Source organism: Podarcis raffonei, chromosome 6, assembly GCF_027172205.1.
Source record: "Podarcis raffonei isolate rPodRaf1 chromosome 6, rPodRaf1.pri, whole genome shotgun sequence".
Taxonomy (NCBI): Eukaryota; Metazoa; Chordata; class Lepidosauria; order Squamata; family Lacertidae; genus Podarcis; species Podarcis raffonei.
In genome coordinates, this window is record NC_070607.1 from 68,957,984 (window position 1) to 68,978,063 (window position 20,080).

At 42.6% G+C, this 20,080-nt stretch overlaps 1 protein-coding gene across 6 annotated transcripts in view; it reads left to right on the plus strand.

Annotated features, from left to right (window-relative positions):
* The window catches only part of LOC128416290 (rho GTPase-activating protein 39-like), an 85,114-nt gene that overhangs the window by 48,265 nt on the left and 16,769 nt on the right, over nt 1-20,080 (plus strand). For 5 of the 6 annotated variants that reach the window (XM_053393851.1, XM_053393848.1, XM_053393847.1 and 2 more), the window contains one exon: nt 8,434-8,832. The exons of the other annotated variant lie outside the window; for it this stretch is intronic. In XM_053393851.1, the coding sequence (XP_053249826.1) occupies nt 8,434-8,832 (399 nt within the window). The remainder of the gene's footprint in view (nt 1-8,433; nt 8,833-20,080) is intronic. 6 annotated transcript variants of the gene reach the window in all.

A 20,080-nucleotide genomic window follows, 5' to 3' on the forward strand; every position in this document is an offset into this window, starting at 1 on the left:
AGCCATCATGAACACCAATGGTCAGCTAGCCACCTGCTCCATATTATACAGCTGTGAGGAAAGAAACATATGGGCACAGGGCCATGTATATACTGTGTGCTGTTTAGTGTGCCAGCCTGCTTCCATATGGATCTGTTTCCTCTCCCACACAGACATCTGGTATCGCTGCACCAGTACTCCATGTGTCACAAGATTGGGTAGATTGGTTGAGAAGCGGTCATATGCAGTGCTGTGTCTCAGCCATAAGATTGGGCCTCATGATCTGCTGGGTCAAAAAAGTGTATGAACACTCTGGGCCTTATGGCTGTCTAAAGGGGAAGTGATGCTGGTAGATATGGGGAAGTTTTTACACAAAGTATTCTCTACAAATTAGTGATACCAATGTTGTTTGTACCTAATGAGATTTTAAAAATAATCATTCTGGCTACTGTTAAATATTTTTTTTCTTTTCTTTTCTGTAGTGAGATGCTTGCAACCAGTTCTTCCTTTTATCTTGCCACAGATAACAGTGCCTTGCAATTAGCATGTTGGAAAGCTTAATGCTGGATGATGCAAGAGAACCAGTCAAAAACTAAAGCTGCTTATTGGACCTTAAATAGCACGTTATACAAACATAGTAGATTCCTGTTTGCTGCTAGGCATGATTCATGGTCCACATTCATGCCAGTGCGGAGATTATGTTGCTGCGCTTTGCAGTCTGATATTTAAACTATGAGAATTCATAAAATCCTCTTCATTCTAAGGCCAGCTGTGTCTGCTGAGTGGAAAAAGTACTCGGGCTTCATTTGAAAGGGGGTATATCATCACAGCAAGCTCCTGCAAATACCTTGTGATGACATGCAAAGGATTATGAATCATACTAACTAAGCGAAGTCAAGGAGTTAAAAGCTATACAAGGTACTGACCTCTTGTCCACCATCCCATTTGCTGCCATGCAAACCGATTTTTCTGGCAGCGGGTCCTGGCACCAGATCATTCTCTGGAGGACCACTGACTGGAATTTGTTTTCCTAAGCGGTATTCAAGGCTCCCAGGCTGCTCTCTTTTCAACTTTCTCTCTGGTTTGGTGGGTATAACTTGAGTGTGTAGTCTGACTAGCTGAGCAGACATTTGTTGGCTTTGGGGTTTCTGGAAAATATGTCAAAGCGCTCAGTTGAAACTGGGGGTATGGCTGAAAAGGTTACTCCTGAACGAAGTGTCTTTTCATATAGATCCTGGAACAAATGGCGTTTATAGCATAATTATAGGGGCATATATTCACTGGAGCATTTTGTGCTCCTGGTTTGATATTTTTAGTACAGAAGCAGAAGCACAAAAATTGTCAGAAGAAAGCAAGTCCTATATTAGGCAGGATTTTGCTTTCCCCAGTGCTTCTTGGACTCAGGTTGAATGCTAAAGGAGAGCAGAGCTCTGGTGTGGATACAGCAACAGTCAAACTTAAACTGAGCCCTGTGAAGGAGCAGCGGCTCTGTCCCAATTGTAAAGTCCACCTTCATTGAAAGGTGTGACATCCTCAGGCTGGAGTGAGAACCAATTATTCACTGAACCACCTGAGGAGGATTAATAGTAGATAGAACAGCCTTGCACATAGTTATTTATGGGGCAGCCTCTCACAGGCAGGATTAAACTAGACTTTAAAATACAATATGGTTTAATGAACACAAGTGCTTTGTGCCTTCCTTGCTCTTGACTGTGCCGTGCAGGGAGGGAAGAAGACTGGAGGGGTGTCATGTGGAGGTGTGTGTGCCAGAGGGCCCTGGGTGCACAAATTTCTGCGGGCATGAACCAGGTGCCCTCACCTGGGTGCTCCTCTCCATCCGCTAAGGGTCTCGCCGGTCAGTCAGGTTTCCCAATGCATGGGTGGGCAGGCAGTTCATGCTTTCCTCTGGTTGGGGTAGTGTTGCCCCAGCGGCATCAGTGGCAATGGGTGGGCAGGTGTCTCCCCGTCCGGTGCACGTGCCCCTCGCCTGGTTCACACAAGCCGCTGGACAGTCTGACTTGGCATTCAATTTGCATTAAATGTGAACCCAGGTCTTTGCAGGTTCATGATTTGTTTCCTCCAAATAAACCAATGAGAAATTGTGGCTTCTTGTGGTTTGTTTGGAGAGAAACAAGCCATGAGTCCGGTTTCACACATAACAGGCAAGACAGACTCTGACTTGCTCCCGGTGTGTTTCCTCTGCCATGCAGCACAGTCAGGAGTAAGGATGGAGCAAATGCTTATTAAACCATAATTTATTTCAAACTATTGTTTAACCTTATGTGTGAACCAGCTCACTGCCTGCTTTTCTTTACTGTGGAGGTGGTGATGGTGTAGCTCCTCCCAACCTCAGCAGTGTATTAAGTCTAGAAGAGGGTGTGCGTTGAGCTTGCAGCTGCTGTGGCAGGATATTCATATACTGTCTCCCTGGTGGGAGAGGAATATGTGGAGTTTACCAGTCAAGGGCTCACCATAGTTATTCACCTCTTTGCCCTGGCTTTTTGACACTTATTTTTAGGACCCACCGCATTTTTGTGATTGTAAGTTGTTTAAAACCGTTTTTGAAATTGTGTTTTAACATTGTAACCCATCCATCCTGGGACCTTAGAGTGAAGGACAGGCAACAAATAAACAACAACAATGCAGTAGAATAGCAAATTGCCCAATATTTACCCTTAATCCAGCTGTGCATTGCAATTTGAGACCTGTAAATAAATGCCTTGCGGAAACTGTAAAATCTACAGGCCAGCAATAAAAGGTTGGATAGGCATCTGCTAGGAATCTTTTAAGTAGGGCAGTGTCTGTTCCAGTTCTCTCATTCCTTTTTTGTGGACCATTCTAGCATCTTCAGAATGATGTTAAATGCCAGAAGTGTGACAAAGAAAGCTGGAGATGACAGTGCAGGAAATAACACTCACAGACTCACTAACCACTTTATAGGCAAAGCATTAGACCTGGTGCCTGGTCATTGCTACATGATGTGATTATCTATCCCACAGAGCACTTGGCTGATTTATTTCTTGTTCATACAGGCTCTAGTCCTGGAGCAGGTGGGGGAGGGGGAGAGAAGAGAGCTCATTGCAAGGATATTAATAGCCCTTAGATCAGTTGGTTTTCTTTTAAGCACATCTGGGTTATTCCGTACATTAAGGCTTCCCCTTTCTGAGTCACTACACTCAGCCAAACGATTGCACTTTCTCTTTGCAAAGTTACTCATTCTCCAGGCTTCTTGTATTAATCAGACTGTATCTATAGTTTTCACCAAATAAGGTTTTAGAAGATTATAAATTAAGCAAGGGGGGGGGAACCAAAGGTCACTTCAAATGATACAGGTTCATGAACATAATATGCAAATTGTTTCTAGCAGGAGAACAAACCTTTATTCGGAATAGTTTTATTGACATGATAGTATGCATTTATTAAGAAGATTTCTATCCCACCTTTCTGCCCAAGCGTTGGCCTCCTGAGCAATTTACATTAAATATAAGATTTTTGTTTAAATAAGAAGGCAGAAGTGACTGTGCTCCAGCTGCCGCTCTTTAAAAGTTCTGTAGTAGCTAGATGGGGAAATAGTGTTTGTCCCCATTGGAAGTGAACTACCCAGCAACCAAGGCCAGGTAGCGCTAGATATTTTTGACCCTGGGGCTGGGTCACCTCCTTTTGGGGCAGCTGCATAGACTGAGGCTACTAGCTCTTCCTGGCAGTAAGGGTGCTTCAAGCAACTGGTGGACTATAATGTTAACTGTTTGCTCCCAATGTCTGTACCTCAGATTTGTGACTTTCTGTTTACTGAAATTGAATTTGGTTCCTTTTCTGCCTCCTTCTGCAAAGCTGAACAAACCCAAACCCCTGTGTTGCAAAATGTGACAATCTACAAAAATGCAAACGGAACACGCTGGCTAATAACTTTTGGTAAATATATAATCGGTATGATGTCATTCAAAATATACGAATATATACATACTAGTGAAGATCATATTGGTAGATCAGTGCTCACTGAATAATTATGTATATTTCATTGATAATTATTCGCTGATGAAGACTTTATTCCGAAACAGTTGAACTATTCCGGATGCACTGTCCTTTTGAGACTTTGGAGAGACGTCTTCCTCTGAGAGACAGTTTGGCGTTCCTTGCTATTCATTGGTTGGTTGAATCTTTGTTTGACTCTGATACATATAATAACTTGCAGTTACTTGTATATTTTGTGAGATGTGTTGTATGATATATATATATTGTTTTGAAGTGGCTTATTCGTACATTTTGAATGACATCATACCGATTATATATTTACTAACCTCAGTGCCTAGGACTTGCCGATCGTATGGTCGGCGGTTCGAATCCCCGTGGTGGGGTGAGCTCCCGTCTTTCGGTCCCAGCTCCTGCCCACCTACCAGTTCGAAAGCACCCTTAAGTACAAGTAGATAAATAGGTACCGCTTTATAGCGGGAAGGTAAACGGCGTTTCCGTGTGCTGCGCTGGTGCAGGCTCGCCAGAGCAGCTTCGTCACGCTGGCCACGTGACCGGAAGTGTCTCCGGACAGCGCTGGCCCCCGGCCTCTTAAGCGAGATGGGCGCGCAACCCTAGAGTCGGACACGACTGGCCCGTACGGGCAGGGGTACCTTTACCTTTTATTAGCCAGCATGTTGCATTTGCATCCTTCTGCAAAGCTAGCAGATATTTTCAATAAAAGAGGCAGCTTTGAATGGTTCTTGATATAACTTGCTTTGTCCTAATATCCAACATTATCATGCCTGCTTTGGGTTTTTGGAGTAAAGATGCATGTTGCTCTTTACCCATGTAACTTGAGCACCTTTACTAAATCACAGTCTAGTTCAGGCTTTTGTAGTTAGTCACTTACCTGATCTACTTTGTTGAATAAAAAATGGACTCCTATGGAAAGAAATAAGAAAGTTGGCATAGCAGTGAGGGGAGAGAGTAGTTGAGACAAGGGAAAGGATGGTAAAGAATCATGCTCGAGTTGGAACTACAGTAATTAGACGTTACAGAGGAAATCACTGGTTCCCAACCCTGGATTTGCCCCTGCAGTTAATGTGAGAGTTGGATATGGCATTTGCAGAACAGAAAATTGGTGTATGGAAGGGAGTATTTAACTCTTCCCCCACTCACAATACTTAAAAGTTTGGTCGCGCCCCCCCAGCCAAGCTCCAAAATTGTAAGTTAATTCAGCTAGCAAAATGGCAGCTGAGGTGGGGTGGGTGGGGTTTGCAAGCATTGGCATAGGAGGCATAAAGCATTTGCTCCTCCCACCTGCCAATCATCTCTACATTTTAAATGGTCTCATCCAATTTGGGAGGTGGTTGAAACCATGCATTTGCCCAAATGACGTCTGGTTCCAGCCTCAGCAAATAGAAAGGAAGTGTGCATGATTGTCCCTGGAACTTCAGTTGCCCACTGGATTCAGCTGGCCTCCTCAAGATGTAGTATACGCAAACGGTGCTTAATCCTGAATTTAACTCTCAATAGTATTTGAATGATGCCGGCATTGATCTGCTGCTTTCTCTCTGACATTATAAAGGAGGCAGTGCTCCACAGAGCCACTGGTGTTCTGTTTACTTCAATGTTGTTTCAGTTCATGGGCATTCAGCAATAGTGCTGCTAGCGCTAGCGCTTTCACATGGTAGCGAATCACTAGGGGACTTGGGCAGAGAGACCATCACTGCTTATTTGAGGTGGAACATCTGCTGAGTTGCACTTGCAACAGAATAGCTCGTGGTTAGCTCTGGTTGTCAGAAAAGATTGTTAAGTTTCTATTCACAAAAATGGTAGAAGGATGCATGGCACTGTCGATTACTGTATAGGAAATAAAATATCATCTAAGAGTGAGCCTGAGCTATGTCTCCAGCTACCAGTTCCTTGTTTGCCTGACTCTAAATCTTTGGGTGATCTATGCTATAGGAATTCCTAATTTTGTATAGAATATTTTCTTTCTAGGCTGTATCTGACTTCCCTTGTTGATTTGTAGGGCATTTGTTGTCTGTATAATATCAGGTACTTACTGAAAAACAAAAGATACCACCAATGAAAGGGAAACTCTTGGCCAAAAACAACTCCATTTTATTCCAAGGACACCTAGTGTGTGGATTTTATAACTGCAGGCATATTGTTAAACACATTCCATAGGCAAACTCAACCATGATTGCCAGCTCTTGTAATTTTAGTAGCTTTCAACCCTTACAAACCTTTTTGAATAAGTTTTACATCCTTCATGGTTGTGAAGGACAACAGTATTCCATACATGCTTAAAAGCAAAAATTCAGGCCAAAAGACTGGTTTTAGAAATCATGAACAATCATGGTTTGTGCGTTCAGCCTAAACATTTTGATTTTGTTTGAACATTGAGATTTGAAAACAATTGGCATAAACTCCTGAACTGCGTTTATTTAAGTTCTGCTTGTGTAGAATAGTTCACCCCTCTGCAGTTGAGGACGCCCTTTAAAACTTATATATCTTTAGCAGCCCTAGAGCTGGGGTGAGAAACGTTTCCACCCCCTCCCCATGCCAGTGGTGGGGAGGGCTGCAGCCAAAAGTGAATGGGGCAACCCCACTCCATTTCTTTCTTACTCACTTGCACACCACCCACCCACCCATTCACATACGCATAAGCCTGCAATTTGTGTTGAAGGTGGAAATGCCACTCACTGCTCTCCAAAGTAAATTGCAAGTACAGGCCCCCTAATCCACACTGAGATCCTGGCATAGGGATCCCGCTCAAAGATTAGAATTGCATACAAGTTACTGGTAGACGTAGTGAAAGGGGCACATTTGTAGGAAGTGAGGAATTAAGCCTAATAGGACACCACATAGGTTCTCAAAAACACGAGTCTTGAGGTTCCTGCTGACATTTCAGAAAATCCAACAATGTGCATTCAGGTCTAATTACGTATTTTGAAGTCTGATGTTAAGATCCAAAGGTTAGGATATTGTCTTAGAACGGAGAGTAGGTCAGAGGAAGATAGACAAAACGTAAAGAAAAATGAAATTTGATTTGACAGATCATCTGAATGAAGCAAAGCAAAGCATGCATGCATGCATAAATAAATAAATAAATATCATATCACATACCTCTGCCCCTTCCCTTGTCATAAGCACACATGCACTAGACACATTCTTACATATCCTCTCACAGACCAAGCCATGCAGGCACGCACACTCATACATTCACTCCCAGAGGGAGTGCTGAATTCACAGCACTGAGATCCCTATGCCTGTTTAAGAGATGGTGTGGGATGACTGACAGGTGGGCAAGGGCCACTGACATGGGCCTGGCTTGCTAGATTGAGGGAACCGGTGGGCCAGAGGTTCCCCATTTACATAAATGAAAAGATTAAGGAAACGTGAGAAGCTGCAAATGGCTTAATGCAGACAGAACGTTTGTTAATGACTTCCACAGCTGTGTGCATAATTATGCAGCACATTTTTGTAGCGATTTCTTGGTCTGTTGTAAAGTTGCTTTCATTACAGAGGCCCTGCATACAGATTTTCAATGGGGACATTTTTCTGTGGCATGCTGAATATTACAAAGTGGAATCTGAGCGTACTAAGAATTTCCCTGACAAAGCAGTAGCATTCAGATCAGACAAAGTTGGAGCCACTGTTGTTTACACTTGTGAGAACAATGCTTTGGTATTTAAAGGCTCCCAGGCATTAATTCCCATAGCATTGCCCCCTTCCCCAGGGTGAGGAACTGGCACAATTTACTGCTAACTCTGCCTAAGCCCCCATCATCTCAACAAATACAGTTTATTCTGTCTAAACGTTGAGCTTAAAGGAGTCCATAGTGGAGAAAAATAAGTTTGCATTGCTTTTTTGAATTAGATTTGATAGTTGAGATTGCAAGTTATTAATACTTTAAAACATTTTGGAGTACAAAATGTGTTGCTGTCCTTTATTTCTTCTTACAAAAGAAAAACCCCTATAAGGTAGAAAAATGTGCTTTTTCTGTCATGTATGCAGATTGGAGCGGGGGGTGTGTCTAAAATATAGCCATGCGGTAGAAACTCCCCATGTGGCAAGCACTTTGTTTAAATTACTTTGTATGTAACTTGCCATCGTGAGAATTTTCTAAACCACATGGGAAGCCACTTCATACAAATTGCTTATCGTGTGAAATTCTGTCTGTTGTACTACTTCATGTGGCTACAAATATGCAATTTGCAGGTTGGGATTGGGCATATTAACAAATATTTTACCAGGAACCTGATGTGGCTAAACTATGTTTTGCACAAGGCTGGCAAATCCATGTTTTAAACATGGTAGGTTGTCTGTGTAATCATTGTTAGATGTAGGTTTGACTCAGGCTCTACAATCAATTGGTTCTTACGCTGTGGCCTTGAGCCCGTAAGACCGCCTAAGCAGCCATTTGCCTCGCTGGACAAGATTATATTGTGTGTTGGCTCCAACCAACATTGCCTTTTTCTTTTGCTATTTCAGCTCAGATTGGGTGGAGATCATCGAGCCCCGTTCTCGAGAGAGAATGTATGTCAACTTGACAACCGGCGAGTGTGGCTGGGAGCCACCGTCCAACCTCAGAGTTCGTCAGTCAGATGAGAACCAGTGGTGGGAGCTCTTTGACCAAAACAACAACCGTTTCTACTACTACAATGCCATCACGCAGCAGACAGTGTGGCATAGGCCACAGGGTTGTGACATTGTGCCACTGGCTCAGCTCCAAGCCATGAAACGCAATTCCAAGTCTGACTTCAGGACATCCCAGCACAGGGGCAGCACAAGTAGTGATGGGCGAAACACTCCTGTCCAGATGGCTCTCTTGCAGGAGATGGAGAAGGGTAAAGAGGACAACAGCCTGGAGAAGAGACCAGAGACTGGAAGGTAACAGTATTCTCTTTTATATAACTAATTAAAAGGGCCCATCCACATTCCAGCTTCTAGGAAAAGTCATAGGACAGAGATAGTCCCAAGGTGATCTGGTTGCTGACTATGGAAAAAAAGGCAAGTTGAAGTTGTCTGTCCTACTCAGGAAGTGCCCCTTGAGAAAGATTTTTGAGAAAAAGTAACTGGACTCAAGGGTATATAAAACAATCTCAGCAAATCTCATTGTAAGAACTTTTGAATGCTGTGTGAATCAGGGTGTTTGAGCTGGACTAAGGAGACCTCAGTCCAGTATATGTGAAGGAGCGTCTCCACCCCCATCGTTCTACCCGGACACTGGGGTCCAGCTCCAAGGGCCTTCTGGCGGTTCCCTCACTGCGAGAAGCCAAGTTACAGGGAACCAGGCAGAGGGCCTTCTCGGTAGTGGCGCCCGCCCTGTGGAACACCCTCCCACCAGAGGTCAAAGAGAACAACAACTACCAGACTTTCTGAAGGCAGCCCTGTTTAGGGAAGCTTTTAATGTTTGAGGCATTACTGTATTTTAATATTGTGTTGGAAGCCGCCCAGAGTGGCTGGGGGCTTCCAGCCACTCTGGGCGGCTTCCAACACAATATTAAAATACAGTAATATAAAATTATTATTATTATTATTATTATTAAAAATCACCCAGTCACGGTGATATTGGGACACGAAATGGTCTCCTTGGGGAAGTGGTAAAATACGAATGTAATAAGCAATAGTCAGTAAACCATCACTTGAAGGAAATTTTGCTGAACGTAGCTTGCATGGGAAAGACAGAGTTGGAGAGCAACTGCAAAGGTTGAAGTTCAGTTGCTTAACTAGGCTTTTGTTTTTGAATGTGAGAGAAAGGACTTGAAATACCGTAATCTCTTATGCATTAACATTAATGAGCATCCCCCCCCCATTCTGTTCTTCATGAGATTAGCATGGTTGTGTGAAGAACGGGTAAAGGCTGTAGGTTGGCATGAGATGTGTAACACATTCCTTTGCATGTTTACTCAGAAGTAAACCCCATTGTGTTTGACAGGCTTGGTTACAGTTACATGTGTGTAGGATTGCAGCTTTAAACTGTCCCCCTGAGAGTGGGTGATCTATGCTTTTACAAGTTAATATATCCATGAAGGATTGTGATTCAGAGCAGAGAATAAACTTAACAACAATATCATTTTGTAAAAATAATTATGTCTAGAAAAACTTGGGGCAGTTGCAGAAATCATCATGAAATGTTTTCAAAACATTTCTAGTCTGTTGTGTGTTGTTAATGATCATTGTGTTTCATTTGTCCTCTGTTTTGTAAGATTTCTGTGAACACAAAAGCGACTTGGAAGTTATCCTTGATTTTGCTGATATTGAAAGCTTTGTAGTCATCTTACTTTCTGGATAAGGATTAGATGAACTCCAACTCATTTGACTTACAGTCAGTTCAGACATAATAAACTGGCACTAGTATTTTGGTGCTATCATATCCTGGAATGCAATCCAAGCCTCTTTCCAACTGCTTATAACAATTGCGTTCATTGCCTTCAAAGTCCACTAAATCATTTGATAGAGAGCAGAGCACTAGGCACATGTGCAGAATGGCCACAAATGTGGAAATATGTCATATTCTGTTTTCAACAAACAGGGCCGTCTTAAGCATATCCGGCGCCGTGGTGCAAAGATCCCTCTGCCCCCCCCTTTCCCAGAGTTGCTAACCTTTTTTAGGGAGGACGGTGCCGCCAGCAACACGCCCAGCTTCATGGGGCTGGAGGAGGCGGGCAGCAGCTGGAGGGCAGCTCCTCTGGCGGGGAAGAGGCGGAGGCTGGACGCGGCGGCTCCCAGCTCAGCTGGCTGCTTTGTGCCATGGTGGCCATGGCAGGCGGAGGCTCCGGGTGCGGCGCTGCTTCAGCGTGGCATGGCAGAGGCAGGCAAAGGCGGGGAGCTGATGCTGGGAGGCGCCACATCCAGCCTCCGCTTCTTCCCTGGCGCCCTCCAGAACTTGGCGCCCTGCGCCACTAGCCTCTATGGATAAGACGCCCTTGTCCAGGTTTTACCCAGACAGATCTTCTTTCCTGAGTGCTAATTATGAGGCCTAAAAATTGAATAAAGTAATTAACTTCCCTTTATTCTTCCTGCGAACACTGGTACCTGAAGCCCTTGTAAGGTGTTTAGAATGGACTCAGCAAGTAATTTTTTAGCTAAGAACTGCCCCTATGGAAAGTCCCCCAAAAATGTAGAGTCCAGTATTCTGTTTCCAGGAGAATCCAGCTCAATGATTCATAAGCAGGGCATGAAGGCAGCAGACATCCCTGTTGTCTTGTCGCCGCACCCTAAGTATATGGTTTCTAGTCTGAACCTATTCTGTCCTCCATTCTGGTGGATTGACAAAGCTGTAACTCTCTGAAAAGTGAGATCACATTCCGTAAGCAGAGTTTCCAGATTTTGGCCAGGACTTGGAATGGCAAAATCCTTTCTTCAGGCTGCAGCTGTCAGCCCATTCTTTCTTTTGCTGGCTAAGCCTTGCTGGAGTGTTGTGCTGGAGGCACTGAGAGCCGTGCTTGAAGTTGTAGTGCTTAAACTTGTCAACAACTTGCTGAAGAAACTCAAAGTGGCATTTCATTTGTTTAGGTAGCTCACATTTTCTGTTCCCCAATAAGTCAGCCCAAAAATCATGGAATTCATTTCTTGCGCAGACTTGGCCAGCTGCCAGTGTGCATTTTGGTAGCAAGTAACACTGCATTGTAAGAAAACAAGTTCGTTGCTTCTAGCCAAGGGTGTTTCCCTAGCACTATCTACTCCAGTTTTAAGCAATATTTAAACCTTCCCCCATTGACACAATTTTTAACTCTACTATAGGGCATATAGACATTAAAAAAAATAATCTTTATTCCAAGTATCATTACACAACCAGCATGCATTTTAATGTATATAATGTAGAGCTCAGTTTAATTATATATAAAGAGTATTTTATTGATGATTAGTTTTTCTGTTACCAGTAAGATAATATCCCTATATGTGAATCCTATTTGTTCTGAAGTTTTATATGTAAAGAAACCTACAGATCTTGCATTCTTAATCTAGAGGGCTTGCTGAAGGGCAATCAGGATTTATTCCTTTCTTTGTGCCTCCCGAAATGAAATTTGTTGTTTTATGCAGGCAAGAGAGGGGATCACGTAAGGCAACAATGAAGGAATTTATCCCGAGTACAGACCAACACAAGGGGACAATAGGTTCTGTTCAACATAGCACTGAGCAAAATGTTCTGTCAGTGCAAGGATTTCTCCTTGTGCAATGGAATGTACTGCCCCCATGTGCTCCCTAAAATATGTTCTGGGACTTCTCCCAATGCATGGGAGCAGATCTGGGGACAGCACAGAGCTCACATGGGGGAAAGGAAAGCAGGGGAATCCCAATGCATTAGCACTAATCTTTGTGCTAGTGTAACTATTATTTGAATGCCACCCAGTGATTTTAATCAAAGTCATATAGTTCTATCAAGGACTGTTAGCCTTGATAGCTAACCAGAACCTCCATGTTCAGAGACAATATGCAACTGAATACTAATTGCCAGGTGTTTCTCCTGGCCTTGGCTATGGCAAAATCACGAGTGATGTAATCATAGTTCAGAAATCTGATAAATTCGCTGTTGGTGACCGAGAGGGACAAAGCTGTGAAAGGCTCTTTCATGACGGATCAGAAGACATTCTTTACCCATTTTAGAAGAGAGAAGGAACATTTTACCATTAGTACCCAAATGCAGTTGTGACATTTGGGAAACATTCTGTCATGCTTAGCTCTGACATGGCGTCAAACAGAATCGTCAGAGGACCAACTAGCCACCTTGCAGGTCAAGGACTTTGAGGATCAGACAAGGTCCCTTGGAACCAGTTCTGAGAATCCTCTTGAGTTGCCTTTCAGTTGCTGGAAACAATGGAGATTTCTGGCTCCTTGGTCCCAAACCCATTCTCCCCTCCTTGCTGAGCTGCACCTTGCCTGGGATCCCTGTGGCAATGACCTTGGACTATTGCCTAACCTTACTTTTGGATCATGTTTTGAACCTAAAGTGAGTTTTCCGTGCTTGACCCTGGTTTGTTTGGACTGCACCACACCTTCAACCCTACTCACCTTTATGAATGTTTTGCTAAGAGGATTATACCATTCTCTCACATTGGATTCTATAATAACATGGTCCAGCCAAGTAGACTTTTTTCACTGCTGGCACTTCAGCAAACCAACATGTCCCCAAAAAAGGATTTGAGCATTATGCATGCGTTTGGTATATTTTTTGGGGGGGAGGAGCAAATCTCCCAAATGAAACTGCTTCAGGATATCAATCCACAACACATGATACTTCTGCTATGTGTATTAGACTTTGAAGATTAGACTACTATAGCCCATTTCCACATATAACACTTTAAAATGCTTACTGAGACAGTCTTCGGGTTTTTAAAAATGCCTTATTTATTCTTCCCTGGGTCCAAGATGGCATACATGGATTTCCCTAAGAGTGACAGGCCCAAGGTCTCAAATGGAAAATTGAGGAATTACAAGATATAACGGCCTTATTAGCCTAATAGCCTTATTAGCCTAATAATCCAGCCCTGCCTGCTCTTTGAACATGGAACTGTGCAAAATGAAGTGTAGATTGTGCTTAAAAAAAAAGTTGATCCCTTCCACACCTATGGGGAGCTCAGTGGGAACTGGGCTTTTTCAAACCACACTCACCCAAAAACACTGTTTTCAGAAATAAATTGACATCTTTAAAACCATGTTTTCAGTCTTGGGATCACATCTACTGAGCACATAGGCATTTGTATGATTTTTTTCCAAGGGACAGTGGCAAAGTAAATACTCTCCCTGCCCTAAAAACTAAAAGATGATCATATTGTTATGCAATCACTTAAAATGCTACTAAGGAAGATAATTGGGAAGAAACTGGCAACTGAACCCTAGGCAGAATTTTACATGGACAGATGGTTTCATGCCAAAACAAATGTTTAGCAGCACATTTTTGGCTGGTGTGGCAAATAAAATAAAACTTAAAAATTATTTTATAGCAGTCACTACATGCTAATTCAAAAACCACAAAAATGGTAGGATGCTACTTTGTGTTTGTATTATGACTAACTTGCAGATCAAAATGCATATATGAGCTTTTAAGTTATTCAGAATTCTTATTTAGGTAAGATAGTTAACTGTGTGTGTGTGTGTGTGTGTGTGTGTGTGTGTAGATAAGTAGATGGGCGTGGGGAAAAGTAGGTGTTTCTGGCATGATATAAAGTCTGGCTTATCATTATTGCTATTTTGCTTTGGTTCCCCCTCCCCACCCCTGCCAGCCTTAGAATGGTGGAAGTATTCACAGATATGATTAAGTTAAGACTAGTCCGTCTGCTAAAGTCACACAAAGCCCACTGGGACTAAGCAGAAATGGACATGGCTCCTTTTGAAAATACAAAAACCAGTCTGTGTCTGTCCCTGACATTCATTATGCTTGAATCTAAATACAACATTAACCTCAACCTGATAAATATCTCTATGAAAATCAAAAGCTTTGCAAGCTGCATTTTGAAACCTTGGCTGGTCCTCATAAAAAGGGTATTACATTCACTGACTGGCAACCCAACTGAAGTCAGACATATGATTGTATTTGAAAAAAGGGTTTGTTTGCTAAAACTAAGTCTACAAGGTTAATCATTTCCATGGTGATATTTCTCCATGTTCTGAGCGGGTGTTTCAGAGCAATAAGGTGAGCTTTTGCTACTGATTGCCCTTCTTCCAACTGTTAATTTGTGTATCTTTTGTGTATGAAGCTGAGAGTTTTTCAGGTAGTGAGAGCACTTCTCTTATTCTCCCTTTTTCTTTGGATCCCAAACCTAACAGCTAAACTCCATTTCTCACCTTCTTTCCCAATGAATTTCTGTCTCTTTAAAAAGCTTCTTCCCTGCTCCATGGCAGATTTGGATTAGTTAGCAGGGCCCCTCTTAAATCTCCCAGCTATTGCATGAGCCTGAGAATTACTAGGGTCTGCTGCTTGAAGTAAAATAAAACAAATCTGATGACACAGAATTTCAGTGAGGCAGAACTGAGACAGAAGTGCAGACAAAATGTTATAAAGCTATAAGTTCACATAATCCCATATGAACAGCTGCGGATGACGTTTTTTAATCGTTGTCTGATATAGACAAAGACAACTGCACAAAAAGGATATAACACCTGTTGAAAACTGTGCAGAATGCAAGCCCTTTTGCATTTTTGACACACGTATAGAGTTGGCACCTATGAGGCTATTTTTCTAAACGAAAGCTGGCAAAGCCTAAAAGAATTATGCAAGCTGGCAGCCTTTCCCCCTGGTGGTGTTGAGACGCATCTGTTCTAACCTATCAGTCTGTTACATGGAGAGTTCTCAGGTTTCAACAACATGGCAGGTGGAAGAGCTTGCCTTGAGACCAGCTTTCATAGAGGAGGAAGAAAGCAGTGCTTAAAATAGAGAGGTGAAATAGCAGGCTTTGCACTAGCTGCATTCATTTCTTAGGGCGTAATCTTGACTTTTGCACACTTGTGTTTTTTTGTTTTTTTTTAAAGGCCAGCCTTTTGCACCAACAGTGCTGTAGCTTTGCCATTACAAAGTAGTATGTTAATTCACAGGACAAACTTGAGAAATGCCCTTGTCCGAAGATGTTGGGGTGCGGGGGGGGGGCGATCCTGACATTGCCTGCCTTCTGGAGTACTTCTACTGCTCCTTAGAGTCTTTTCCTCTACCAATTGAGCTACCAAGGCGGATAGCTGAAGCTCTCCAGGCAGCTTAGAATATATTTAAAATACAATAAAAAGGACAATGGAACAATGTTTTCTAGAGCTGAGCAAAGGTGTATAGAAAACTCCCTCCCTCCCCCACCAGTTCTCTGTTGTTGCAATGTGGCAATCTGCAGCTGCAACTCCTGGCCTAGAACTGACTGTTGAAGCAACCAGGTATTAATTAGTCCCTCACAGGCCAAGGCCTCCTCATTGGGCGGTGGCGGCTGCTGCTGCTATATTGCTATCTCTCCTCACAGCCTTAGGCTCTGATGGTAGATGAAGGAGGAACTGTGGGAGTAGAAATGTTAGGAGGCTCCCAGTCCTCAAATGTTCCAGCTGTGTACAGTGGTACCTCAGGTTAAGAACTTAATTCGTTCTGGAGGTCCGTTCTTAACCTGGAACTGTTCTTAACCTGAAGCACCACTTTAGCTAATGGGGCCTCCCGCTGCTGCTGCGCCGCTGCTGCACGATTTCTGTTCTCATCCTGAAGCAAAGTTCTTAACCCGAGGTACTATTTCTGGGTTAGTGGAGTCTGTAACCTGAAGCGTATGTAACCCAAGGTACCACTGTACAATGGAACCTTGTGTTACGTACCATCCTCTTTGAGAATACTTTGGGTTATGAGCTCCCGGTTGCAAACTTTCCCCGGGGATGCGAGTAGATGGGAGGTGCCATCAGCGAAAGCGCACCTTGGGTTATGAACGGTTTGGGCCTAAGAACGGACCTCCAGAATGAATTAAGTTCATAACTGGAGGTACCACTGTACAGCACTGTTGTATGACAGCTGGGGGGGGGGGGACATAATCTGGGCAGGTGAGCAGAGCAGGTGACAGGCAGAACACTTGTTTGCAAATATCAGGCGGCATCAGCTGAAGCTAATGAACAGTTTCCTTCTATTTCCTATTACCAAACAGTTGCCAATACAAGAGCCAGCACGACCAGGAAATGTTAGTCTATTCTTCAATTTTTGCCTATGCGAAAGCTTTATTCCGAATTCATCAGTCTGCAGCATGAAATGCAGTCTGGTTAACCTACATAATGTTTTCATTTCTGTTTCCAGTTAATTATAGCTTTTGTGTGGTTGCTTAGGCCTCATGGTTGTAGTCTTGAGTTAAGCTACCTGCAATAAGACTCACCACAGATTAACCAAACTATATCATATATACTAGGAACGAACTCAATTATCCGAGTGCCGTTCCACGGCACCACCCACCCACAAAATATTCCAAAACAGTCCAACAAGGGCGTAGCATGCTCAGTGGTGATGGAATGCTGGCTGGCTGTTTTGGGGGGAGGGAATAAAGTAGTTGGGAAACACTTCACACTGCAACATCTTATTGCAGATTGCACTTGTAAATATGTAACACTAACCCCCCCCCATCAGTTTTCTGCCCAACCAAGCAGGTTGCTCATACATGGTTTACTGGAACTTATGCCAGACTCAAAGTGGGTCAATATCTGGATGAAGACTGAGTAATTTAATGAATTAATTGCATCAGTTAGTTAACCAAGTGGTCTTTTGATGAAGCAGCTGAGTTTAAATTTGGTTGAATACCTGGTACATTTTATTATATATTGCTTTTTGTATAAAGTACTGAGGGAACAATACTTGGAACAAATTTTTGGGAGGTATGTGGAGAGTTCCTTCCATGAGGCTCTAAACTTTTTGCTCTGTAGCCAAGACAGACACGTTACTGTAAAGACTGCATGTTTTTTAACCCTAGTAATTGATGATAGAAATTTTTTTTAAAGGAGAATACTGTGTCTTGCTAGAGATATTCAGAATTTTAAGTTTGTTACTGTTTATATTTTATTCAGATTTGTGTAACTTTGATTTATTTGAACATGTGTTAAAATAGGGGCCACTTTTTCATGGTAAACACTGATTTGCCTATGAATTTTAGAATCTTACATTTGTTTATGTTGCACAATATATATTTTTTATTTGGAACTCTCTCAATTTTGTTTACCTTGACTTGTGTTACTTTCATATGGCTATGTACTTCTCTTTCTTAAACCCTCTTGCTTTGTGATGGTCTGATGACAAATGAATCCAAGTGGCGGTGGCAGAGAGAGTTGGGTAGTTAGAACAAATGGTCAGGAAACCCAAGGAATTTAATCCCCAGTTCTGCTCTTCAGAAGAATTAGTAGCAATCACAACAGAGAACAGTTAATTTGATGACTCCCCAAAAGTATTTTTAGCTTGTCTTCAGAAAAGGAAATATTTTTATTTCACAACAAAGAAACAAAGGGAAACACACAGGGCTGCATCCTGCATATGATAGGATACAAGCGAGCAAAATATGCTTAATATAAATTGGCATGGCAAATACGACTACGCCAAGTTTGCTCAGGAAAAGCTTATGGAGAGGCAAGAGTCACTGTTTCTCAGAAAAATCCCAAAATTGTAACTTTAAGGAGTTATTACTCAAAAGCATATTTACCAATGGCTCAAAATACATTGGAAGAACACAAAGTTGAGTAAGTATAATCACACTTACAATCTAAGCCATCCAAGTTGACAGCCACCCCTACAATTTAGGAATTTGGGGGTTGTAATGCAATTCTCTGGATTTGGTGAGAAGATGGGCAATTGCTAATTGCAGATAAACTGGTGGTGAGTTGCATGACTGTTACAACACATGATTTTCTGGAGTTCATAATAGTAGTGTGGAACTGCATATGGACCTGGATCGAATCCCAAGACTCATTTGAAAGAGAACTCATTTATTTACTATGCTGGGAGGAGCAGCATAAAAAACCTTCTCATAAGCAAGAATAATCCCACAATATGAGAAAGCAGCCAGATCCTCTGTAGCGATGAGGCATGATAGCATTTAAATGGTTGCTATTTTTACTTTTTGTTTCATTTGTTTTCCTCCTCCTTTCAAACCTTATAGAAATGTCACCCTGGCATTTGCCCTTGGGGAGTGACACATTCAGTTCCAGGAACTTTAAAGGCAACTCTGAATATATGCAAATTATGTGGGTGGAAATCAGTGGAGTGCAGCTAAGCCAATCATTATGTCAGCACAAGCATTTCTGTTTGCCCTCCTCCACCCCACCAAATGCACTGTTCTGTGGGTTTTCCCTATCCTCCAGAGTGGATTTGGGGAGGAAAGCCCAGTTACGCTAGTGGGAATCTTTATACAGTGGTACCTCAGGTTAAGTACTTAATTCATTCCGGAGGTCCGTACTTAACCTGATACTGTTCTTAACCTGAAGCACCACTTTAGCTAATGGGGCCTCCTGCTGCTGCCGCGCCGCCGGAGCACGATTTCTGTTCTCATCCTGAAGCAAAGTTCTTAACCCGAAGCACTATTTCTGGGTTAGCAGAGTCTGTAACCTGAAGCATATGTAACCCAAGGTACCACTGTATTGGCTTCCACTAGCGGAAAAGAGGTAGTTGAATCCAGCCTACTGACATTAGTAAGATGTGCATGTTTAAAATCAAATTCGCTTATATCATATTTCTAAAGGACCTGAGGTTTACTAGGTGTTGAATAAAGTTTTTAGTTTTTTTAAGGAAAACCTGCCCTGCTCACAAGCTGTAGAATCTAATAGAGATGGGGAAGGAAGAGGAAAAATAAGCAAACTCTTATTCTTAAAGGTTTTCTCGTTAGAGCCCATCCTTTATTGTAGTTCCTACATGACATAAGAAGAAAAGAAATGACTGCTGTTACAGTGTAGAAGTAAAATGCATACAAGGGAAAACAAACAGGTGTTGAACTTGTAGATTCCTCAGCATTCATTAGAAGAGCAAGGGAGGACACTGCTAAAAAATTAAGCCCACCGGTTTTCTCTTTGCTGAGTGGGACAAAGTCTTCCTTTCCCTCAAGACTCAACAGAAATCAGCAGACAACAAAAATATGATCTTTACTCACCACTGAAAAGTAGCACTGTAGAGACCATATGCAGTGTTTGGATGTTGAAAAATAAATGTCCGGTGTCCTATGGAGTTCAACAGGGGAGGGCTTGTCCAAGGGATAGGGGACAGACTCCCTGAGAGCAGCATTTTCCTGTTGCAGGTATGATTTATTATTTTTCCATTACTAACTTGAATAGCTCCGATAGAAACAAAGGAAATGCCTGCACAATGGTTTGATATGGAAGTTGTTCCTAATACAAAAATTGTGGACAGAACAATACTAAGTGTGTTGTATCCTGGCGAGCAGGATTAACCTCCAGGCTGGTGTAGATGATGGGGCTCTCAATCCTAGGGCCTCTCAGAGCAAATAAGGATCTTTGAAGCCATTTGGTTCAAGGCCACTCACCAAAACATCTCAGAAATGCATTGTTTGGGGGCCTACTCCTGGCAGAAGCAGCACCAGCAGTAGATATCTGCCCACGTATCATTCCATGGACATACCATCCTCCTCCATGGCGGATGCATGCATACCCAACCTCTTCACTGGAGGTCCAGTTGGATATTTGGATAAAACTTTTGACTGTA